Consider the following 26,393-nt stretch of genomic DNA (forward strand, 5'->3'; position numbering starts at 1 on the left):
TTCACTTGGATGAAATTGTTGATTGTGAATATGATTTGTTGTTTCACCCATTCATTCTTTAGGATTATATTATTTAATTTCCAATTAATTTTTTATCTATTTTTCTGGTCTTTTAGTGCGTATAATTTTTATTACATCATGATCTGAAAAAATGCATTTACTATTTCTGCCTTTCTGCATTTTGTTTCAAAATTGTTGTACCCTAATATATGGTCATTTTTTGTATAGGTTCCACAAAACGCTAAGAAAAAAGTATACTCCTTTCTGTCTCCATTCAATTTTCTCTAAAGATCTATCAAATCTGACTTTTCTAACATTCTTTTTACCTCCTTAACTTTTTTCTTATTCATTTTGTGGTTCAATTTTTCTAGTTCTACGAGAGCAAGGTTGAGATCCCCACTAGTATAGTTTTGATGTCCATTTCTTCTTGAATCTCTCTTAACTTCTCCTCCAGGAATCTGGATGCTATACTACTTAGTGCACATATGTTTAGTATTGATATTGCTTCATTGTCTGTGGTACCCTTTAATAAAATATAATTGCCTTCCTTATCTCTTTTAATTAGATCTATCTTTGCTTTTACTTGATCTGAGATCAGAATTGCTACCTTTCTTTTTTTTCCTTTTTTTTTTTTTACTAACCTGAAGCATAATAGATTCTGCTCTACCCTTTTACCTTCATGCTGTATGTATCACTTTGCTTTAAATGCATTTCTTGTAAACAACATATTATAGGATTCTAGCTTTTAATCTATTGTGCTATCCACTTCCATTTTATGGGACAGTTCATCCCATTAACATTCACAGTTAAAATAATTAATCCTGTATTTCCTGCAATCTTATTTACCAGATGTTATGCTCTTCTCTTTCCTTTCCCCCTTCCCTACTTCCTAGTATTTTGTTTTTGATGACCACCTCTCTCAAGCAACCCTCCCACTTTAAAGCACCTCCTCCTTTTTTTATTCCCATCCCTCAATTCTGTTTTCCCTTCTGTTACTCTTTCCCTTTATTTTCCCTTTTCCCTCCCACTTCCCTATAAGGTGAGACAAGTTTCTCTCTGAAACCAACAATGTCTATTATTTTCTCTTTGATCCAAATCTGATGAGAGTAACATTTACACAGTATTCATCCCCTTCCTTTTTTTTCTCAATTGTAATAGGTCTCCTTTTTTTCCCAATACAATCCCCTTTCTACCTCTAGTTTCTTTTTCATATTATCATAATAAAACCAAATTATACCTTCATCTCTAAGTATACCCATAACAGAAATGTAGTTCTCAGTAATTCTTTCTTTTTTAGCTTTTTATGCTTCTCTTGAGTTCTGTGTTTGTAGATCAAATTTTTTGTTCAGTTCTAATCTTTTCATTAGAAATAGATGAAATTCACCTATCTCATTGAATGTTCTTCTTCCCTGAAAAATAATGCTCATTTTAGCTAGATAGTTTATTCTTGGCTGCATTACAAGTTCCTTAGCCTTTTTGGAATATCAGGTTCCAGGCTCTTTGATCCTTTAAAGTGGAAACTTCTAGGTCCTAGGTTATACTAATTGTGGCTCCTCAGTATTTAAATTTTTTTCTTTCTGGTTGCTTGCAATATATTTTTCTTGGTGCAACAGTTCTGAAATTTAATTACGATATTCCTTGGAGTTTTACCAGAAGCCAAAAGAGGCCTCTTTCAGGAGGTAATCAGTGAATTCTTTTAATGGCTATTTTACCTTCTGATTCTAAGACATCAGAGCAGTTTTCTTTTATGTTTCCTGTAAGATAATGTCTAGATTCTTTTTTTCATCATGGTTTTTAGGAAGTCCAATAATTGTTAGATTGTCTCTCCTACGTCTATTTTCCAGGTCAGTTGTTTTTCCTAGGAGGTATTTCATATTTTCTTCTTTTTTTTTCTTTTTGTTTGACTGGTTCTTGAAGTCTTATTGAGTCATTCACTTCCATTTGTTCGCTTCTAATTTTAATGTATTATTTTCTTCAGTTACCTTTTTTAGCTCCTTTTGTATTTGGCCAATTGAATTGTTTTGTTCATTGTATTTTTTTCCATTTCACAAATTCTGTTTTTCAATGAATTGGTATTTTTTATAAGGAGTTATAAGCTTTTTCCATTTCATAAAATCTATTTTGTGGGGAATTATATGTTTCTTCCCATTCTTTCTTGCAAAGATCTCATTTCCTTTCCCCATTTTTCTTCTAATTCTCTTTTAAGATCTCTTATGAAATCTTCCAAGAAAGCCTTGTATAATGCACACTTCCCATTAAATTAGTAAACCCTAATAAATATATACATGTAAATCATATTAGTGTTGACTACCCATTCTTTCTTCAGTATTTCAATAATCTCTAGGATAGTGTGCTACCCTATATTTGGCATAATCAATGCAGAAAACTGATTTTTGTCTCTGCATTTGTTTGGTTGGCAGGATACTGAAGAAATAAGTTTGGGGAGAGAGACTTTCTTATGGGAAAATGCTCATCCCTTGGAAAAGAGACGATTTATTTGTGAAGTGGGTGTAATCACAGATTGGATAGCCACATCCCTGGTGAGAAGGGAGTGTCCCTATACAAATACAAGAACACTACAAAAATGCATTTATAGGCTTCCAATGAGGGAATCCTGAATGCTGCTGGCTGTTTATGGTTGCTAGGCAAAAATAAGAACTTTCAGCACTATTAAGATAATTGCCCTTATTATTAAAAAAAGAACATTTTTAGGGGTAAAAGGCAGAGGAGACTAGGAATACTTTGGGGGAGTTGGTAGTGGGTGATGATATAAAGCAAAAAATAAAAAAGAGAGTCTCTCCTTCCCTTTCTCTCTCTCTCTCTTTCTCTCTCTCTCTCTCTCTCTTTTTTTCTCTCTCTCTTTCTCTCTCTTTTTCTTTCCTTCTTCTAGCTTTATTCAAGGCAAAAGGATAGGAAAGACAGGAGAAATAAACAGGAATTTAAGATTATTTGGTATATGATTATTAAAAAGTGTTAGATATATTATAAAAAATAAAACAGGTGCAGTTTTCAAATGGTTATAATTTCTCAGACTGTTTTCTGAGTTCATGTTTGAGTGTGTCTCAGAGACTATAATTGTGCTCATGACTTAGAAGAAATAAAAAATAAACTTTGTCAGTATATATATATATATATATATATATTATATATATATATATATATGTCTGTGTGTTTTGTTAACTAACATTTTCCTATTAAAAAGAACATGAGTCAGTCTGGGAAGCTCAACAAGTTTTTAGAAAGATTTTTCCTTTTCCTTTATACTCCTAAAATGTGGCCAAGTTCAGGAGTATGAAGGGAATGATTGATAAGAAGGGAATCTTTCCCTCTCACCACAAAATATTTTTTATATCATAAGCGAACCAGAAAACTAATTTGACACTACAATGGAAATTCTCTACTGTGAATCCTTAAATTGTGGGATTCATGTTTTATAAATGCTAAGAAATACACAGTGACAAGGAAGATCAAAACACACACTTAAAGGATTACAAAGCTCTTATCTATAAAACCTCCAAAGAAAAGATAAATTGGTTTCAGGCTGTAGAAGGCCTCAATTTTGAAAATTAAATCAAGAAAAACTTGAAAAGAGCAATGACAGTGATACAAGAAAATCATGAAAAAAAGTTAAACAATTTGGTAAAGGAGACACAAATAATACTAAAGAAAAATATCTTTAAAGTTACAATAGGACAAATGATATAAAAAAAAATACAAAAAAAAAAGTCAATAAATGGAAGCATGTTCAATTGAATTCTAAAAAGCCTTACTTCCTTTCTACAAAAAGAGAAATTTACTTAAGAGAGCAGAAGGAGTGAACCTAATCCCCTCCTTGAGAACACACACACACACACACACACACACACACACACACACACATATATATATATGCTACAATATCTTGGGGAAAATCCTGCCGATTAAATTCCTTAGTGGAAAAATTATTTTAAAAAGGAAAAAAAAAAGTAATTATTGTGTAGAAAGGAGCACAAAGAAAAGATCTTATAAGCTTCCCCTTTTTTGTAAGCTTACCAGGATTCTTGAAACCATCTCTCCAGACAAGGTCAAAGGCCCTGTGAAAAAAAATTTGTAATGAAGCCAGCTTATTGAGAATGAGCAAGTCTGTTTATAACACAGAAGTGATTTCTAATAATTGATCTTGATACCTGCATGAATTTAAACTTGGGAAGAAGAGGGAAACAAGAAAAGGATATTAAATTAACCTTCTGTGTGTGTGTAGGCCTTAGTAAATTTTTGTCTATTATAGCACCATGAGAATAAAAATAATTTTATCTAGCCTGAAATTATGATTAGGTGAAATTTGCTATTTGAGATAAAATTTCTTAGGATTGTAATTGATATAATTCTGAGTTTTGAATTCAGGTATAGTTATCTAATAGATCATTAAGTCAGAAATCCATCACTGAAGAGAAATATCCAAAGATTTTCAGAAGTATCCTGAACTGTGAAAGGTGGAGATTTGTATTTGGAAGAAAAAAAATATTAAGGGGATGACCTTGACATAGCCAAAAGGAGAATTGTTTTGACTCAGTTTCCCCATTGTATAATTTCCCTTTGGACAGGCATATTTCTAAACTAATTAAACTTAAGTCTGGCTATGAGGTAAAATACTGCATAATTGGTTATCAATTTTGATTCTTACCTGAAATCAAATTAAAGATGCTATACCCTGGTATACATGTGTGGACTCATTCTCAGCTCTCAGACTCAGGCCTGTGGGAGTAGTTTTAAAGTTGTTATAATCATGTGTGCATAGCAATTTTCTATAATCAAGGCAAGTGGTAAATCAAAGTTAGGAGCACAATTTAATTATATAAGATTTTAATCTTTTCAATCTGAATGTGCAGGCATTTCATAAACCAAAAAAATAAAGTAAATTAATGTTTTAGTCATTTGTCCACTAATACTTGCAAAGTTACATAAAAGATGTGAAATTCCCCAAAACATGTTTCTTTGTTTTTGAACTTAGTTCAGGAAATCAATTAATCTGTAATAAATTCAGAATTTCAATTCTCACATTTATTTCCAAATACTATTCAGTAACCATTGGAGTAGGGATGGAAGAAAATTGTAACAATTGTAATAAGTCTCTTATCGGTCATGTTGTTTCCTTACTTGTGCTTGTATTGTAATTGTGGATTGTGCCTCCATATAGTTCATTGGTAGACACCTCTGCTTCCTCCTTGTTAATCAAACTAGTCATATACCATTCAGGAAACTTTGAGGAAGATATTATAAGAAGGTATGAGCAGGTTAAGAGAGATAGAATGTACAGTAAGAACAGTATGAAATCATGATCTATGACTCCAAAATTAATGTAAGATACCTTGAAAAAATGTAAGCAGCAAAAGAATGTCTAGTAATCCCACAGGAAACCTTCCATGTGACCATGAGCTGTCCCTGTCACTATGTGTTCTTTGTTCTGTTTCTATAAATTACCTGACCTGAGCTGGAGGTGGATGTTGGAAATCCACTATGTTATCCTGTTGCCACTGGCATTCACTGAGTAAATTCCTTCAATTTGCCTAATTAATCCTAATAAATCTACACATATAATTCGTACTGGTTTAAAATCTTCTTTCTTCAATATATCAGTATTCTTTAGGATATTTAGCATAATTAGTGCAAAACATCTTTACATGTACTTATTATATGTCTTTACATGTACTTATTATTCTGGTTATTCAGGTAAAAGCTCCAGTTCTGGTTTATGAACTGAATCTGTGGTCTTAACAGTTAGAGCAATCTGAGTTATAGGTTCAATGTAAGTATGGACTCCATAGGCTATATAGGTTCAAGTGCCAAGCTCAAGCTAGATCTGTGCTTTGTGTTCATAGTGATCTAGCTATTGTCTTCTTTTTATTTCTTTTCACAACTGTAAGACCCTACCCAGTCCCTATGCTGGAACAGTTTTATGTACTTTTCTGGTACTAAATTAAAAACACCTATGAACTATTAAAATGGAAGAAACCTCAGGTTCAAAAGGACCTTGAATGAGCCAGACTCTGATCACAATTTATAATGATTTTGAATGCATTTATTACCTGAGGAGTTTGAAAGCTAGAATAATGAGACACAGGAGTTGAAGAGGAAGTATTTATATATTTTTGATATATTTATGATTTATGATTAAGTCAGAATTAAGAGAGAAATACAATAAATTAGGAGGCCATATGGGAATTAGGGTCTAGGAAGAAGGTATTTGTAAATACAATATCAGAAAGCAACATGTTTGCTGCTCTTTAGATAAGTCAGGAACAAAGATGTCTGCTGTTCTTTGGATAAATCAGAAAACAAGATGTTTGTTTTTCTCTCTGAGCTGGTGAAGATTGTTTTTGGCTATTGTAGGTATCTCTGAGTCGACTAAAGTTTATTTCACAAAGGATTACTAATTATTGACTCTTGGCATCAGAAGTCCTTCTTATTGACTAGGTGTTGCATTAGTCCATTATCTGTTTTCCCTGTAAAAAAGGAAAACTATGATATATTTAATTGATTAATACAAGCATTACAGAACCCATGTTCACACTGGATCTATCTACTCCCTAGTGTGGCAGCTAGGTAGTGTAGTAGCAGAGTTCTTGGTCTAGAGTGTGGAGGAACTAAATTCAAAATTGTCCTCAGGACTTACTTGTTGTTTGCAAGTCACTTAATCTTTGATTTTTAAAGTCTTCTCAACTGAAAAATTATGATGAAAACAAAAACAATTCCTATTTTATGGGGTTTTAAGGATCAAATGAGATAGCATTTGTAAATGGTTAGTCTCCAGACCAATAGTTTGTTATTGGAGTAGCTGTTGGAGAAAGCTGTGCTATGCTGCTTCTTAAAACTTAAAGACTTTTGCCCATATTCCATATTTTGTTTCTCATTGTTTTTATATCCATTTTTCTTTCTGACTTTTAGGTTTCTTTCTTCTAATATCTTATATGTTTCAGTTTCTATGTCTTCTCCCTATTTACTGGTGTTACAGATGCCCAAAGCTGGACTACAAAAGTGTTTTAGCTATGAGGGAAACAAGGTTTGCTGTCAAAGCTATCTTGAGTAATCTTCAAAATATGGGTCAGTTTTTCTCTGTTTCTAGACTTCATTCCCTCAAGAACATATTTCCTTTTATATTATATGCTGAAGCACTGAATCTTCCCTATCTCTTATAACATTTCATTATATTTTAAATATATATATATATATATATTTCACATAGATATTTTTGTATATGTTGCATTATGTACACATTACTTCTCCAATGAAACTCCTAAAAGGAATGTTTTATTTTTTGTCTTTATGTCCATAGTACCTAGTTTGTTGGTTGATAAACTCATAATTTCAAGTTATTTGCCAGAACAATTGGATCAATTCACAGCTCCACCAGTAGCATTTGGAAGACCTATCTTCCAAATAACTTTGAGTGTTAAGGTTTCTATTATTATCTTTGCCTTCTGTGTCTGAAGTGATAGTTGATTTAATCTATATTTCTCTCTTTGTAGTAATTTGAAGAATAATTTTTATATAATCATTGGTAACTTGCATTAATTTTGAAAAATGTTTGTTTATATCTTTTGATTACTTATGCAATGGAGAATATTTCTTGATGAAAATACTTGTCAGTCTATAGAGACAGGCAATTCTCTGAGAGCCTATACAGCTGTGGATCATAATATCTGAAGGAGTTGCAAGATAGCCTTTGCTGACACAGGTGTTGGACTGGGAATGAGATAAATTGGAGGCAGAGGGAAGAGGAGAGAGGTCAGACAATGTGATGGCTTCTCAGTCAGAGAAGTCAGAGAACACCAACTGCCTCTCAGTCTCTTTGAATCATCCTCTCACAAAAGGAGATCCATTCTGGGTTGGATCTCCAGCAGCCACTGTCAGGTGGCTCCTGTGTATTTCAACAGCTCCAGGAAGCACAACAAGTCTACACATACACACACACACACACACACACACACACACACACAGAAAGTTTTACATGAACCAGGAACATTGGAATAGAAAATAGGTATATAAACCAGGTATTTACTAATAACAAATCATAGTTTATTTTTTTTCTTTTTATTTATTTTTTTAATAACTTTTTATTGACAGAGCCCATGCCTGGGTAATTTTTTTACAACATTATTCCTTGCATTCACTTCTGTTCCGACTTTTCCCCTCCCTCTTTTCACCCCCTCCCACAGATGGCAAGTAGTCCTATACAAGTTAAATATGTCGTAGTGTATCCTAGATACAATATATGTGTTCAAAACTGACCAGTTCTCTTGTTGCACAGGAAGAATTGGATTTAGAAGGTAAAAATAACCTGGGAAGAAAGACAAAAATACAAGCAGTTTACAATCATTTCCCAGTGTTCTTTCTTTGAGTGTAGCTGCTTCTGTCAAGCCTTGATCAACTGAAACTGAGTTATATATTCTCTTTGTCAAAGAAATCCACTTCCATCAGAATATATGCTCATACAGTATCATTGTTGAGGTATATAATGATCTTCTGGTTCTGCTCATTTCACTTAGCATCAGTTCATGTAAGTCTCACCAAGCCTCTCTGTATTCATCCTGCTGATCATTTCTTACAGAACAATAATATTCCATAGCACTCATATACCACAATTTACTCAACTATTCTCCAATAGATGGGCTTTTATTCATTTTCCAGCTTCTAGCCACTACAAACAGGGCTGCCACAAACATTTTGGTACATACAGGTCCCTTCCCTTCTTTAGTATCTCTTTGGAGTATAAGCCCAGTAGAAACACTGCTGGATCAAAGGGTATGCGCAGTTTGATAACTTTTGGAGCATAGTTCCAAATTGCTCTCCAGAATGGCTGGATGTAGTTACAATTCCACCAACAATATATCAGTGTCCCTGTTTTCCTACATCCTCTCCAACATTCTGCATTATCTTTCTAATTCTTTCTAGCCAATTTTTTCTAATTCTAGCCAATTCTAGCCAATCTTTCTAATTCTAGCCAATGTAACAGGTGTGTAGTGTATCTTAGAGCCGTCTTAAACAAATCATAGTTTCATGACCACCAATTTAGTCAGGAGACCCCATAGAGGGTCATGAATTGATATATTTTCCCATGAAGATTATAAATGTTATTATGATATCTTTAAGAGCCAAATGGAATATTGTGGAAGTTGCAGATTTAATGTTAGATTAAAAAGATTGAGAATGTTGTCTTTGGAGAAACAATCAATCAACAATTGAGTATTTAAGTGCTTATTATACCTTGTGTTCAAGGGATATGTAGGAAGGGAAATCATTCTTACTAATAAAGAGTTTAGATATAAAAATACTGTTTTTCTATTATGGCTGGACAAGTTTGAAAAATCAGGAAGAAAGAAAATGTAGAAGCTTTTTTTCCTGATAAGATTATTTTACCCTTTTTCTTGTCAAGAGAATGAAGAGAATTCTTGAGTAGATACTACATATGGTATCTTAAATGAAGTGAATAGACTACATTTCCAGGAGTAAGAAATAATATGTTAGCAGCAATAATAACTGTGATGTTTTTCAGAACTAAATTATTCTGAATGGCTTTTACATGTTTGTGTTATAGTTGATTACAATATTAACAAATTCCATACACAGTGTCAGGAAATTCCTCAACATGGATGTCCTAACATTCTGCAAGAGAGCAAGTCTTCCCACCTTGGTCTAGTTGATTGGAAGTCAATAAAGAGGAAGCAAGGCTAAAAGATAAAAATATGTTTAATCAGAATCAGATGGGCATTTGCCAAATTGATGGCCATGAACAGAATATATTATCAGTGGCAAAAGGAGTCTATCAGGTGAAACTGCTCAATCATTTTCCTTATTTGGTAGGTTGAATAATAGGGACAATATAATTGATGATTTTGTGGATTTTGTTTTTAAAGTTAAAAATATGTTAACCTTAGGGCTTGGGAAGTTGCAGAGTTAATGAATTTCTCTGAGAATATGTAGAGGGCCACAGATAGTGGGGAACCCTGGGTGAGGAAAAAGACTTTTTAGTCCAGTAAGGAACTCTGCTGACAGTGTCTGGTTTAGCTCCCCATCCTCCCTAATGGTATCTTGGCCTTTCTGAGAAGTCAGGGGGCTTGACAATCTGTGTGGTATTTGAAACAGTGTTATATTGATGTGGCAAAGAAGCATCTGCACACAATAACAAACTTTATATGGCCCCACATGTGCAGTATCCTATAGTTAGCAATGCGATGTATCCTATAGCTATATAAGTATATTTAGTAAGCATAGAGCATATAAGATTGAGGACTTTTTTTAATAAATGGACTCCTGTTTGACCATCCTAGTAAGTTCCATCTCATCACTCCTCACCCAAGATCAGGAATCAGGCTTTTTTCAGTTTAATGTATCCTGATGCAAAAAAAAATTTTTTTTTGAAAACTAGGAAAATAATTGCATTATAGAGAGGTTATACATAAAGTGAATGCATTTTAGTTTAACAAAATTCTAGAAAGAAAATTAGGTACAGTTGACATAGTTAGTCTGGATATTTCAAAGTATTCCTCCAGGGGGCAAAAAATTCTTTTTTTTTTTTACATTTTATAATTTTATTTTATTTAATAATAACTTTATATTGACAGAATCCATGGCAGGGTAATTTTTTACAACAATATCCCTTGCACTCGCTTCTGTTTCGATTTTTCCCCTCCCTCCCTCCACCCCCTCCCATAAATGGCAAGCTGTCCTAAATATGTTAGATATGCTGCAATATATCCTAGATACAGTATATGTTTGCAGAACCGAACAGTTCTCTTGTTGCACAGGAAGAATTGGATTCAGAAGGTAAAAATAACCCAGGAAGAAAATCAAAAATGCAAATAGTTCATATTCGTTTCCCAGGGTTCTTTCTTTGGATGTAGCTGCTTCTGTCCATCATTTATCCATTGAAACTCAGTTAAGTATCTTTGTCAAAGAAATTCACTCCCATCAGAATACATCCTCATACTAGCTGTGTAAAAACACTAAGCGGGGAGACCTGGAGCTAGCTGAATTTGACTGGAGTCTCAATAGGAACCACAGAAACTTTCATTTTCCAGACAGTGTTTGGAGACAGGTTTTTGAGTCTGGGAGGAATAAGTGAACCTGGGCTAATTTGCGAGGCTATGCTGCAGAGACCTGGCCCTGGATAAGAAGCAATCAGCCTACTCAGTGAGTGCAACAGCATTGGGGAAAGGATTCTGCTGACTGTGGGCATTTGCAGGAAAGTGGAATTTTTGGTTTGAGTTCCAGGTCAGAGGGGAAAAGGGAAGCTAAAGGCACAATTCTCCTACCCACAATTAGAGGTGCTTACATTAATATCTCTTATTTAAATTTTTAAAATGAACCTGCAAAGCAGTATGGAAACAGGAAAGACCAGGATTCATCTTTAGAGGAGGACACTGAAGTAAAAAAAAAAAAAAAAAGCTTCTGTCCCAAAAAGGAATATGAAATGGCTCCTTGCCCAGAAAGAATTTATAGAATTCAAAAAAATTAATTTAAAAATCAAATGAGAGACATTGAAAATAAACTAAAAAAAAAAAATCAAAAAAAAAACAAGATTATGAAAACAAAATTTAAACAACTAGAAAAGAAGACATAGAGTCTCAAAGATGAAAATAACTCTTTGAAAATTAAAATTGAGCAAAAGAAAACCATGAAGTTATGAGATATATACATATAATATATATAACAAAATAACATAACATTATAAAGAATGAAAAAATAGAAGAGAATGTAAAACACCTTATAAGAAAAACCAGAGATCTGGAGAACAGATCAGAAAGAAAACATAAAAATAAATGGACTACCTGAAAATTGTGACCAAAAAAAGAACCTTGCCACAACAATGCAAAGAAATAATCCAAGAAAATTGTCCTAGAATGATAGAACATGAAGAGAAAAGTAGAAACAGAAAAAAAAAAATCCGCTGATCACTACCTCAATGAGATCCTTTGTGGAAAACACATAGGAATATTATTGCCATATTTTGAAATTATGAGCTCAAAATCTTGCAAGAAACAAGAAAAAAGCAATTCAAATAGGCTGGAACTACAATTAGAATTATCCGGGATTTAGCAGCAGCCATAATAAAAGATCAAAGGTCCTGGAATCAAATCTACTATCAAAAGAATTGGGCCTGTGACCAAAAACATAATATCCAGCAAAATTATCCATAATACATGGATAAAAAATGATCATTTTATGAACTTGCAAATTTTCAGGACTTTCTATCAATCAAAACTGAACTTATCAGAAAATTTAACACGTAAGAGTCAATATCAAAGATCAGTTTCAAGGAATGTAACATGTACAAATTATTTGTGAGTTTTTTTAATATGGGAAACATATACCATATGTTTAAGATTGACATTAACAATAGGGGAGCTCTACTAGATCAGGGACCATCTTACCTTTTATCTATCTGGCACTATCTACCTGAACTAGGCACAGAGCTGGTGCTTTATTCATGCATATGGATTGACAAGTGTGTGGGCAAGCAAATGTGGGCTTAACTGCAGGTGCATTTGGCCTTCTGCTAAGAGGACTGGCTTCATAGGCACCCCCTGGAGAGAAAAGAAGCCCTGTTGAGATCAAAATGTGTGTTGTTTTTCTTAACGCTTCATGTCCCTCTATTCACACAGGAGTTCTTAACATTAATCCATGCATTTGTGTTTGAATATTTAATATAAAATGTATACAATAGATATATAATATATAAAATGTATATTTAATATATGATATAAATATATTTTGATATATGACATAGAAAATATATTTCAAATATGGTATATAAATTATATTTTACATATATTATATATCATGTTAAACATGTATTTTAAAAACATAATTAATTTCAATCTAAAAAACAATAGGAGAGCTCAAAAAAAAGACTGGTTAAGGCAAATGTTAAGGTAAAAATAGTAATTATACAAATAAGGTGCAGACAAAGAATAGACAAAAAGCAATTCAAATATGCTGGAACTACAATTAAAATTGTACAGGACTTAGCAGCAGCCAAGAAGTGAGAGGAGGGCTTTTAATTTTGAAAATCTACTCATATGGGGAATGGGTTAAATAGGCAACACTATATATATAGTATCTAATTTGTTGTGCTCAGATCTTCCTAATTTCTAATTTAGAATTTGACTCACTGAGTGATCTAGTTGTCACCTAAAAAATAATCTCCTTGATAGCAGAAATTCTCTTTCTTTCTGCTTCCATTTGCATTTCCAGTGCTTTCACAATGCCTACCACATTGCAAGCTCTTAATAAATGCTTGTTGATTTAAATTGAAATATATATATATATATTATATTATATTATATTATATATATATATATATATATATATATATATATATCACCCTCCAAAATCTATAAAGAAATAAGGGTGGGTGGAGGAGGAAGGGTTGATAGGAAAGCAAGGGGTGAGGAAAGAAGACAAGGGAAGGATCCATGAATGGGGGGAGGTTAAGTAATAAATAGCAAGGCAAGTTAAGGAGCACAATTAAAGCAAAGAGCCAACAGAGATAGGAAAAATTGTGGAAGAGACAGTATGTGTGTATGTTTATGTGTATGTATGTATGTATATATGTACACATAAATATATCTTTTCTTAACTCTAGTCTGCTTGGAGAAGGTAAAAGAGATGAAAGAGGGTAGGGGGGAGAATAAAGTAAGAGGCACCCAGTGTAAAACAAAAGAACAATTTACAGGAAGTAAAAAAGAAAAAAAAAAAACAACACCAAAAAGTATACTTGACAAAACTTGGCAACTGATCAGATATGGCAGCTAAAGAAAAATGAATAGTTAAGAACCAATCTGAGGTCCAAAACCTGTATAATTCCATTTTGTATCTGTATAATTTTGGAGTGCTTTCAAGAAAAACAAGGGAGGTAGAAAGACAAATAGAAAAAGGGAGCTTAAAAGGGTGAGATAGTCCAGGATTTAGTACTGAGTTACAAATAGACATATGCCATAAAAGAGATTTTGCATGTATCAGAAATCTTCTCATGCTGAAGTATCCCTCTGTTCCTGTAGTCTTCTCTGAATGGTTAGTTCTTCTTAGGTACTTCCATTTTAGAAAATGTATTCGACCAGTAATGTTCAGCCCTGAAGACATCTTTCTCCATCATGCCTCATACTCTAACAAGTACCTTTTTACCATCTCTTGTGTAGAAACGGAAGCAAAATAGAGATTAGAGAGTTTTTAATGTTCTATTTGAATTTCTGAGAGGGAGTGATTGTGCTGGGAGCACGATGCCCCCAGGGCTAAAGCATCCAGCAGCAAATGTGAGTTTTCAATGACATATATATGCACATGTAGCTCCAAGCTGGGGTAGCTAAACAAAGGCACGGGATTGAGTCCAAACTCTGGTGAGTGGGAATCTCCAGGCAGGAACCATCAATCCGGTTCTGACAGACTGGGAAAGAGGACTATAAATTCTTGATGATTTAGGAGGAGTTAGGAGCTAGGAAGTCTGAACTCCCCCTTATCTTGAGTTTACACATTTACAATTTATAACCTTAGAGTAATTAGTCCTAAATTATTTCAGTCTTAATGATCAAGAGGGGAGTTGTAAACCAGGGGGATTAAGGCAGAACAATTCAGGGAAACTGAGGCAGGATAATTTAGGGAAACTGAGGCAAGACAATTAAGGAAATTAAGTTAGGACAATAAAAGGGAACTGTGGCACAACACTTGAACCCAGTTTTTCAGCTTTCTTTTATGTTCATTAATAAATAAATAACAAATAATAACAATAAATATCATTTACATAGTTTTAAGGTTTGAGAAATATTTTACCAATATTCGTACTATCTCATTTTATTTTCATAACAACCCTAGGAGGTAGGCTTATTTTTATTCTCATTTTACAAATGAGAAACTAAAATAGATAGAAGTTAATAACTTCCCTGGGAAAGTGAGTATCTAATTTGTTGTGCTCAGATCTTCCTAACTCTAATTTAGAATTTGACTCACTGAGTAATCTAGTTATCACCTAAAAAATAATCCCCTTGATAGCAGAAATTCTCTTTCTTTCTGCTTCCATTTGCATTTTCAATGCTTTCACAATATGGTAGGCCATGTTATAAGCTCTTAATAAATGCTTATTGATTTAAATTGAAATGAATTTTCATGTAGATGATGATCTTAAAAAACAAAAAGGAGCAACAGTCAGCAACAATCAGGTAGACAGGAGAAGAACGAGAAAAAAAATAGGAAAACAGCATAATAAGAGTAACGAGGAGGAAGGAATACTCAATCATATTAAATGTTGCAGAGAAGCCAAGAAAAAAAGACTGAAAAAAGTCTTTGTATTGCTCATAGTGATCATGGTGTAAGATATATCATTTCTTTAAAGCTTTTTTTTTTAATATGGAAAAGGTTCGTGAATGAAAGGATTTTATGTAAAGAGGAGATTTATATTGGTATATATGCAATGCTACCATTATTATTTGCGAGGAATATCATATATAATGCAAGTAGAAAAAATGGTGTTTTAATATACACTGCTAAAATATGTATGTGGAAAAATACAACTTTCAAACAATTTTGGAGACAAAATGATTCAAATGCTACATTTGTGAACTTGATATCATTGTTCTTGGGTAAGATTGATACTTTCTTTATATAGGAAAATTTTGGTGTTACAAATAGACAAAAAAAGAGTCATTTTATTTATTAAAATATAGAAAAAATGATTGTAAAAGTTTCAGTCATCAAAGAAATGTATTACATTGTTGGAAACTTTAAAAGTAAAAGAATAATAGACACCTCCTCTAATTTGGATATATATGCTGTATAACTAAAAAATGTAAAACCAAGAAAATAAAAATATGCATAAATATTTAAAAGTTCAAGTATAATTTGAAAAACTTGATATAGGGAAGTTGTATAGTTGCAGTGTTAATAGGGCAAGAAAAATGCTTCTTATGTTTAAACTGTTCAATTTAAATTACTTTAATATTTATACCAGCTGTCTTCAGTTCTTCTGATTTATGTTTCATAATATTTAATTTTATTGGAATTGCCAGAAATAACTGATTTTAAACATGGAACCAGGAGTGTGTTGAAGATAGCTTTAGTCAACTTGTAAGAACTGAATTTAAAATTTTTGGTTTGAATATGCACATGAAACAAATCATGGCTCAATCTATTGTTTTGTCAATTTCTAGACCTTGAAACATGATGGAGAAAATGATAATGATTCAGATTAAACTTAAAATAAAGTTGTCACTACATTTTTTTCCCCTAGAGAGTTGGTTGTTGCATATGCCAACACTCCCACATGGAGTCAATAGAAATAACTATTCTTAGAGATAAAAGGCACAAATTCCCTTACTTATATTTCATTGCCCTAATGGGCAAATGGAATATTACAAGTATATAATTCATGTACATTAGGATTTATGAAATCTTAAATATATATGCAATCTCATCATATGGTTGGATGGATAGCAATTCCATGTTTGGCTGTCCTATGCTATTTTTGTCCATGGCCCCACAGGGGCCACAAGGCATTCACCCATCATGAGGACTTTCTTTTCTTTGTCTTGATGTTTTAAGGATAGTGATGGGATATCCAGCCCAAGACATTGATTAACTTTCACTCTCTTCAAATAATTTGTCCATGTATTTATTATTATTATTATTATTATTATTACATATTTTATATATACTTTAATTTGATAATACTAATTTTCCTTTATATTCCATATTTATAATATGGTGTAATTTGTTCACATTTACCAGGAACTTCTCCATTGTCCTTTAATTTTGGATTTTTTGGAGACTGAAGTGTTTCAAAACTCAAAAACAGGCATTCAATAATACATGGAGGGAAAGTTAGCATTAAAAAAGATAATCCAGAGCCTTAGCCAAGATGTCAGGCAATAAAATCAGTTGAACACTCTCAATGTTGTCCTCTAAATAATGTTAAAATAACACCTCAAACCAAAGTCTAGAATGAGAGAAGCAAGAAAAGGTCAGCCCAAGACAATTTGGAAAGACATCCATTGTCTATGAGATGGCCTGGAGAACAGCCTTGAAGTTAACTACAAGAACAACAGCTTTGAGCTCTCAGACCAGAGATAGTGAGTCAGAAAGAGATTACAGGGATTACTCTTTGCTGGTATTGGTGCAGGAATCTCTTGTATTGCCTCCTTGTAGCTCAGGATCTCAGTTCCAAGGTGAAGAGGAGCACTAACTATTATATCACAAGGGATATAAGGCCCTGGACAGAGTTCTAGTGCAAAGAAAGTGCTTATGGTCACTCACAAAAGAGCAAGAGCCTTAGGGTCAATTCCAAGACAGAACAAAAGCATTAAACCTTTCAGTTGCCAGAAAACAGGCACCATACTCACTTTTCCAGGGTAGAAAGAGTCCTGATTATAGGACAGAGAAGAGTGCTTATGTTCTTTCACAATGGAGCGGGGGCCCTGATCTCATTCTCAAGGCAGAAAGAACACTAAACCTCGAAGAGGAGAGCAGGGATCTGGTCATACTGGAGTCTGGGAAAATACTAGCATTTTTTAGGGCAACAAGATCCCATCCTGGGTAAAATCCAAAGTACACACACACTAGAAGAGCATGGCCATGCATATCTTTAGATCACACCATCTTAGAAGCACCAAAAATTTACAACCCCCAGAACTATCTATGAAAACAACAGCATGAAAAATCTTAAACTTGAGACAATGGTCCCTCCTCCTTGGAAGGAGAGCCCACTTTATTTTTTCTCAATAAGATTTCATATTTTCCCAATTACATGTAAAAACAATTTTAACAAATTTTTTTAATTCCCTCTTCCCTTTCTTCACTTCTTCCTCACACACATACACTCTCAGATAGTAAAAAATTTGATATACTAACATTATATAGGTGCAGTCATGCAAAACAACTTTCCATATTAATCATATTGTGGTGAAAAAAAGACCAAAACAAAAACAAAGCCATAAAAGAATATGAAAAATTATGTACTTCCATATGCATTCATACTATGTCAACTCTCTGTAGGTGAATAGCATTTTTATTACAAGTAGGATTGTTGTATTGCTGAGAATAGCAAAGACTTTCACAGCTGATCATCATGCCATACCTAGTTCTGTTCACTTCACTTTCCACAATTCACGTAAGTCTTTCTTTTCAGATTTTTCTGAAGTCACCCAGCTTTTCATTTCTTTAGCATAATAGTATTCTATTACTATATTATACAACTTGTTCAGCCATTCCGCAATTCAGACATGCCCTCAATTTCAAATTCTTAACCATTCTAAAAAGAATTACTATAAATATTTTGTGTAAATAGGTACTTTCCCCTTTTTAAATTTTTTTTGAAATATAGACTTAGTAGCAGTATTGCTAGATCAAAGATTATGTACCGTTTTGTAGTCTTTTGGGTATAGTTCCAAATTGCTCCTCAGAATGATTGGATGAGTTCACAATTCTACTATTATCTAGCCCCAGGATATTTTAGTTTCCTTAATAACATATACAATAACTCAAAAATTTAACATTATTAATCCCAAAAGAATAACTGAACAATTTGTAAAGCTCATTTATCAATGTTTATTTCTCTGTCTCTGTCTCTCTACCTCTCTCTGTCTGTCTGTCTGTCTCTATTTCTCTGTCTCTCTCTTTTTCTCTACTTGCTATGTTCCTTGGTATCAGTGATCATATATCGAAACCTTGTTAGAGATGATATGTTGTTCTACCAAATAATTTTTCCTTATACTAATCAAAAAATATATAGATTGGTACCTTGTATTGGCTACATCTTTGTCAATTGTGCAGTGATGCAGATAATATGGAATGTCTCTTGTATTACCTGTGAAAGTCTGCTTATCTTCTCCTAATAAAGTCATCCAGGTTTCCTTCATGCTTGTAAATTTTAAAATGTTTCAATCTTAAAACTTGTACATATATTTAAGTAAGCTTACAGTCAGTAGTTATTGATGCTTGGTCATCTTCCTAAAATAGTAATAAGGTCTGAAAATATTCTCCTATTTAGTTAAAATCTTCTTTTTAGATTTCTTGAACTCTAACCTCTGATTTCAAAATTATATTTCTTCTAACCCTTCCTCTGTATAAATTTAGTCAAGATGCTTTTCCCATTGTTATTTTTGCTGAGTAATTTTTTCTCATCTTTATAACTATTTACCACTGTATTTTATGGTAAGAAGATGTTCAACTTCAGTACAGGTGAAAACAACAAACAAATCATTTGTATTGAGTCTTCAATTAATATGCATCATTGATTTTCAAAAGGAGAAATGAAAGTTTTTAATAATCACCTGAAAAATGCTTTAATTCACTATTGATTAAGGAATTTCAAATTAAAACAGCTGTGAAGTATTACTTCACATCTATTACATTGATTGATATTATAGAAAAATACGACAAGTGCTGGAGGGGTTGTGAAAAAAGTGATACAAATGTAATAGTAATTGGTTTACTTATGAACTAATCCAACCTTTATGGTAAATGATTTGGAACAATACCCAAAGAACTATAAAAGTATACATACTTCTGAGCCACCAATACCACTACTAAGTCTATATCCCAAAGAGATCAAATAAAAGGGAAATGGATTTATCTATACAAAAATATTTATAGAAGCTCTTTCTATGGTGGAAAAGAATAGGAAATTGAGAGGAGGCTCATCAATTGTGGAATGACTGAATAAGTTCTCTTCTGTGGTTTTGATGAAATACTATTGTGCCACTAAAAATCATAAACAGGATAATTTCAGAAGACCCTGAAAAAACTTATATGAACTTATGAAAAATAAGCATATAATTAGGAAAATACTTGCACAGTAATAACAATATTGTAAGAATGATCAACTATGAAAGACTGAGCATTTCTAATCAAGAAAATAAAGTGAGACAATAATTCCAAAGAGTCCTTAATGAAAAATACTATCCAGATACATGAACTAATTATCTCTGAATGCAGATAGAAGTTTACTTCTTTAATTTTTTAAGAGATTTTTTTGTTTATGCTCTCTTTTGAATCATGGATTACATGGAAACATGCATGTATAATTGATGTTAAATTGCTTACCTTCTCAAGACAAAAGGAAAGGACAATTTGGAACTCAAAAAAATTTATACATTGAACTTTTTCATGTGGTTAAAAATACTGATGAAGAAAACTATATTTAAAAATAAAATTAATGAAGTTGAATTATATTCTTATTTTAATTTTTTTTCTTTAAAGTGACATCCAATATGATATTTAAATCTCCTCTTTAGATCTGGGTTAACAATCACATCAAACCACCACTTAGGGAGTTTGTAAATTAGTGAAAATAGTGTTAATTTTTCATAATGATGTCGGATCTTCTTTGCAAATTTTTCTATCTTAAAAGTTAATGAAGCAATTTTCTTTTTATAAGTCTCAAAACACAAGCCCTCCAGTTCTGAGTCAAAGTAGTTATATAGTTGGACTGGAGGCAAGTAGGCTATCTCTAGTTATGATCCCATATAAGGTTTTTAAATGTTTATATTACATTTCAAATACCATTATATTCTTCTCTCAATTAATAATTGTAATCTCATACATACCAACATATGAATATACATATATGTGTACATTTACATAGACATAAATGTGTTTGTGTATGCATAGATGGATACATAACATGTATGTACTTTTTACTTTCTATTGTTTTATCTCCCTTAAGGAAATATGTATCTTAATAAAGACCAACTATAAAATGCCTTCATCCTTTGCTATGCAAAAGGTTCTCAGATACCTGTTATATTGAAACAAAATTCCTAATCTTTTTGTTTTTAAAAATCTGAAACAGTTTTGGTTGCATGAAAGAATCAGGTGGGGAAGCATTCTGAGATGTTATTTTAAAAATGAGGTCACATAAATAAATATTTTAATAAAATGAAAAAAAAATTGTGATCTCAGCAAATAAATTGAGGTCATTTGGGCACACTTAAGAATTTTTTCTTAGAAGACTTCAAATTTATCCTTTCTACAGTCTCTCTCATTTTTTACAGTAAAGAATCTCAAACAATCCATTAGGCAAAGTTCTTAATGAGTTTTTATCAATTAACTCTTCCTATTTAGGGAGCGTACAGGCCTATTAGAGAGAGTATACCTGAAAATATCACACCCAAATTCAAAGTAAATTCAACAAAACCTGTTACAAAGATTACAAGAAGTTATATTCTTTTCACTATTTTTTATAAAGTTCATGTCTTCAAATAAATAATAGAGCATTACCCAAAAGCAATTGCTATTTTTTCAATTATTTAAATCTAACTTTCTGTGAAAAGGGCTTTGTGTTTTCATATAGAAAGTCTTGGCAGTTAGACAATGGAGTATTTTACATTTCTGCAGTTATTTTAAAAGGAACTTCCTTTTCTATCACTTCCTATTGGACTTTATTTGTAATATATATGAATGCTGATGATTTATGTGCTTATTTTATATCCTGCAACTTTGATAAAGTCATTACTTCAATCAATTACTTTATTCTTTAGATTCTTTAATTATACTATGATATATTTTGTAGAACAATACTTTTGTTTCCTTGTTGTCTATTAGAAATCCTTAGAATTAAAATTAGAATTCCTTCAATTTCTCTTTTTTCTATTATTGTTATAGTTATCCTTTCTAGAATAATATTGAATAATAGTTATGACAATAGGGAGCCTCTCTCCACCCCAGATTTTATTGGAAAGACTTCCAGCTGATTCCCATTATAGTTAACTCTTGTTGATGGTTTTAGATAGATACTTTTTTATTATTTTAAGGAAAGCTCCATTGATTTCTGTTTTCTAGTGTTTTTAATAAGAGTGTTGTCTTTTGTCAAAAGCTTTTTCTGCATCTATTGAATTAATCATATAATTTCTATGGATTTTGACATTGATATGGTTAATTATGCTGATAGTTTTCCTGTTATTCATCAGCCCTCCATTTTTGGTATATAAATCCCACCTGGTCATAGTTTATTATTCTTGTGATATATTACTGTAATTTCCTTGCTAGTATTTTATTTAATATGTTTGCATCAATTAAGGAAATTGATCTATAATTTTCTTCCTCTATTTTTACTCTTCCTGATTTAGGTATTAACACCTTATTTGTTTCATAAAAGGAATTTGATAAACTTCCCTCTTTCCTATATTTCAAAATAGCTTACACAGTATTGAAATTATTCATTCTTTAAATGTTTGGTAAAATTCACTTGTGAATTTATTTGGTCTTGAGGACTTTTTCTTAGGGAACACATAGATACTTTGTTCAATTTCTTTTTCTAAGATGAGGTTATTATTATTATTGTCGTTATATTACTATTATATGTGACATGCTGCCAAATTTTATCTTTTTTCATTCTAATTTATTTCTTCTTCTGTTAATCGGGACATGTTTTTGTAAATATTCATCCACTTCACTTAGATCTTCAGATTTATTGACATATAATTGGACAAAACAGCTCTGACAATTGCTTTGTTGGTGGTGAATTCATCATTTTCATTTTTGGTTTTCTTGTTTTTTTTTTTAATCAAATTAACCAATGGTTTATCCATTAAATTTGTTTTGTGGGGTTTTTCCCATAAAACCCATGCTTAGTTTTATTTATTTCTTCAGGGTTTTTTTTTACTCTCAATTTTATTAATCTCTTCTTTGATTTTCAAGCTTTCCAATTTGGTAATTAATTAAAGATTTAAAAATTTTAACTTCTAGGAGATATTTTTATTGTATGCATAATTAATTGATCTGCTCTTTATTTTATTGATGTAAGCATTTAGAGACATCAGTTTTTCCTAAGTACTGTTCTGAATGATTTCCATAAATTTTCATATGGTCTCATTGCCATTTTTTTTTTTTTAGTTTTGCATGCCTTTAAAATTTTTAATGATATTTTGTTTTCCAAATGCATGAAAAGTTAATTTTTTACATTCGCCTTTGCAAAACATTGTATTTCAAAATTTTCTCCCTCTCCTCTCCCTGTCCCCTCTCTAATTACACTAAGAAATCTATTAAATATGTGTAATTCTTCTAAACATATTTCCATATTCATCATGCTGAGAAAAATCAGATTAAAAAGAGGAAACAAGAGAAAAAGGAAAAAAAACAAGCAAACAAATAAGAAAAAAAGGGGAACAGACAATTTTCAGATGATAAAATTAGAGTCATCTATAGTCATATGAAAAAAATTTTCTGAATCACTATTGATTAGAGAAATGCAAATCAAAACAACTTTGAGGTACCACCTCATACCTCTCAGGATTGTATCCCATATTAGCAGAGCTTCCATCAATCTTCCTCTGCTCAGATGCTTGACTCACCATATTGGGATATGAAAATTCCTTTTGCAGAGGCTGACTCTGCCTCCCAATTCAGCTAAGCCTTAAGGTTTGTTGCTTGCTTTTTCATAGGAGAAGGCCTGGAAGTATCTATACTTCAGACACAGGTCTTGTACCTTTCTTTAGATCTTTTCTTATTGTTCCAGAAGGACTACTGTTCTGCCCAGTTTTAATTTATTTTTATCACTCTATATTCACCCTGAGGCACTATTTTGTCTTGTTTGCAGGGAAAATCTGAGGAGCTCGAAATTTTCTGATGTACTCTGCCATACCAGAATCCTCTCTAGTCCAATAATTTTTTATTTATACGTACTTGAGGAATTGTTTTTCCAAAAGATATTTCACCTTCTCTTCCATTTTTTTATTCTTTTCATTTTATCTCATTTCTTGGTACCTCACGGAGTCATTATTTTTTATTTGGCCAGTTATGCTTTTTTTAAAGCATTTTAATTACTTCATTTGCATAATTCCAAATTGTTTTCTTTGGGGAAGGTATATTTTTTATTTTTTATTAAAGCTTTTTATTTACAAAACATATGCATGAGTAATTTTTCAACACTGAACCTTGCAAAACCTTCTGTTCCAAATTATTACTTGCCCCCACTCCCTCTCCTCCATGGCAGGTAGTTGAATACATGTTAAATATGTTAAAAATATATGTTAAATCCAATATGTGTGTGTGTGTGTGTGTGTGTATACACACATACATACATACATACATACAGTTATCTTGCTACACAAGAAAGATAGGATCAAGAAGGAAAAAAAAAGAACTGGGGGAAAAAACCAAAATGCAACAAACAATAGAAAGAGTGAGAATGCTACGTTGTGGTCCACATTCAGCTCCCGCTCTCTTTGGGTGTAGATGGCTCTCTTCATCACTGAACAATTGGAATTGGTTTCAATCATCTCATTGTTAAAGAAAGTCAGTTCTGCTTTTTAAGGCATTCTTTGCAGTGGATTTTTTTTAACTTCTTTTACCATTCAGCCTATTCTGGTTTTAAAGTGCTATGGTTTTTGTATTTCCTTTACCAAGCTATAGAGTCTTTTTATAATTTTCTTATATCTCTCTTTTTTTTTCTTTTTCACTTTTTCTTCTAACTCTCTTATTTACATTTTAAAATCCTTTTTACAATCTTCCAGAAATTCTCTTTGGGTCTATGACCAATTCACATTTTCTTTGAGGTTTGGCATTAGCCATTTTGATATCAGTGTCCTCTGAGTTTTTATCTTCTTCTTCCCTATCATCATAGTCATTTTCTATGATCAGATTTTATTTTTGTCATTAGTTGCTCATTTTTCTTGCCTATTTCTTGACTTTCAATTTTACTTTTTTTTTGCATTCATCTCTCTTTTTTTATTAAAGCTTTTTATTTACAAAGCATATGCATGGGTAATTTTTTACCTTATTATGGTTATACATGCAATTCTAGCAGCATAGGGAGGAAAGAAACGAAAGATGACTAGGGATAGCAAATAGATTCTTAGGCATAAGAATCTTTTCCACTTGGTGACCTATTTGAAGGGCAGCATGAGAGAATAGAAAGATCATTAGATTTGTATTAAGAGCACATGGTTTGAATTTTGGGTTCTGAACCTCTGTGATCTTGGGAAAGCAATTTCACTTAAGGGGGTCTTGGATCATTTAAGTTAGAATTAAGGTCTCATCTGTTTCAAAATTTTGGGGGAAATCTGAGAAGTCAAAGAGGAGCTTGAAGATGAACCCTACCTCTCCTGCCACATATTGCTGGGTCCTCAATTTTGGATTAGGTCTAATAACTCAAGATTACTTCACTAAGCCATCTGCGTATGACTGAAGTTTGGAGAGAGCAATTTAGTATGGGAAATTCTAAACCTAGATCAATGTTGAATCATTCCTAAATGAACAACTCTGCAATTAATGAAATAGATTTCTATATGGTTATACATGCAAAAGGTTATGTTATGCATGGAACTTTTTGTTCCAAATTTTCCCCTCCTTACCTCCAACCCCTCCCTTAGCTGCCAGGTAGTCCAATACATGTTAAATATGTTGAAATACATGTTAGATCCAATATATGTATACATATTTATACAGTTATCTTGACTTTCAACTTTACATTAAAGCTGAACTCTTCCTGGGGACAAGATAAACTGTCTCAAGCCACAGAGGTTTTTTTTTGTTTTGTTTTGTTTTGTTTTTGTTTTTTTTTATGCTACTGTTTTCAAAACTATCTCTGGGTAATTATAGGTTTTGGTGTTTCCAAGATAGTATATTCTAAGAGATGTGGCTACATCTAGATAATGCTCTAATTTTTACCCAGGAAGTATACCTTGTTCAGTTGTAGCCATTAGCATTAATACTCCTCCTGGCTTAGGTATTGTGACCAGGTCCCTCATTCTCCTACAGATAAATTCCTAGTGCTTCCTTCTATCTTGGAATTGAAATAGAGGTCTCTAATCTCTGATGGAAAATCACAAATACTCCCCTTTTGCCCTGCAACCACAACTAGAACTTTTGTTCCTTGATACCGTAAATGCTACTGCTCCTTTTAGCCCTTGCACTGCCATTCAGAACTGAGTATAGACAATGCAAGAGTTCTGAACCTTGCTCCAGCAAAGGATCACCTGGGATTTTCTTCAGTAAAGTTGTTTAACTCCACCACCTTCTATGGACTGAGAACTTCCAAAATTGATGTTGCTCCCAATACAACTGTCTTTAAGGACTACTGCTGGGCCTTTGGCATAACCTGTACTATCTCTGTTGAGTTCCAGGTCTATTCATCCTCTGGAGAGACAGACCTTCCCTGAAAACCTCCTAAATTGTGCTGGGCTGAAAATTTGTTTCCTTAGACCTTTTATCCAGAATTCAATTTGAGGAATAATTTTAGAATTTTAGAATTGTTGGGAAAGTTTCTCCTCTGTTATCTTGATTCTGCCTCAATCCATTTCAATTATATTTTAACTATTGTTAAAATTAATGATCATAAGGAAGGCCTTTTCCAGCTATAGGATCCAGACATGCTTTTCATGTTGTCATACACTAAATGAAGTGCATTGAATAAAGCTTTAGTGTAGACT

General features: G+C 32.4%; 1 protein-coding gene across 2 annotated transcripts in view; it reads right to left on the reverse strand.

The window, feature by feature from the left end:
• Positions 1-4,053: 4,053 nt before the first annotated feature.
• Positions 4,054-26,393, reverse strand: part of LRFN5 (leucine rich repeat and fibronectin type III domain containing 5) — a 357,934-nt gene continuing 335,594 nt past the window's right edge. The window contains exons 7-8 of one of the 2 annotated variants that reach the window (XR_007950700.1): positions 4,664-4,734; positions 4,054-4,073 (exon numbers count right to left, since the gene is read on the reverse strand). Coding sequence is in view for 1 of the 2 variants with exons in the window: in XM_051978009.1 (XP_051833969.1) it covers positions 4,729-4,734 (6 nt within the window). In the remaining variant the exon portion in view is untranslated. Of the gene's footprint in view, positions 4,074-4,663; positions 4,735-26,393 lie in introns of those variants that run through there. The other variant, XM_051978009.1, reaches the window with a different exon arrangement.

Source organism: Antechinus flavipes, chromosome 2 (genome assembly GCF_016432865.1).
Source record: "Antechinus flavipes isolate AdamAnt ecotype Samford, QLD, Australia chromosome 2, AdamAnt_v2, whole genome shotgun sequence".
Classification (NCBI taxonomy): domain Eukaryota; kingdom Metazoa; phylum Chordata; class Mammalia; order Dasyuromorphia; family Dasyuridae; genus Antechinus; species Antechinus flavipes.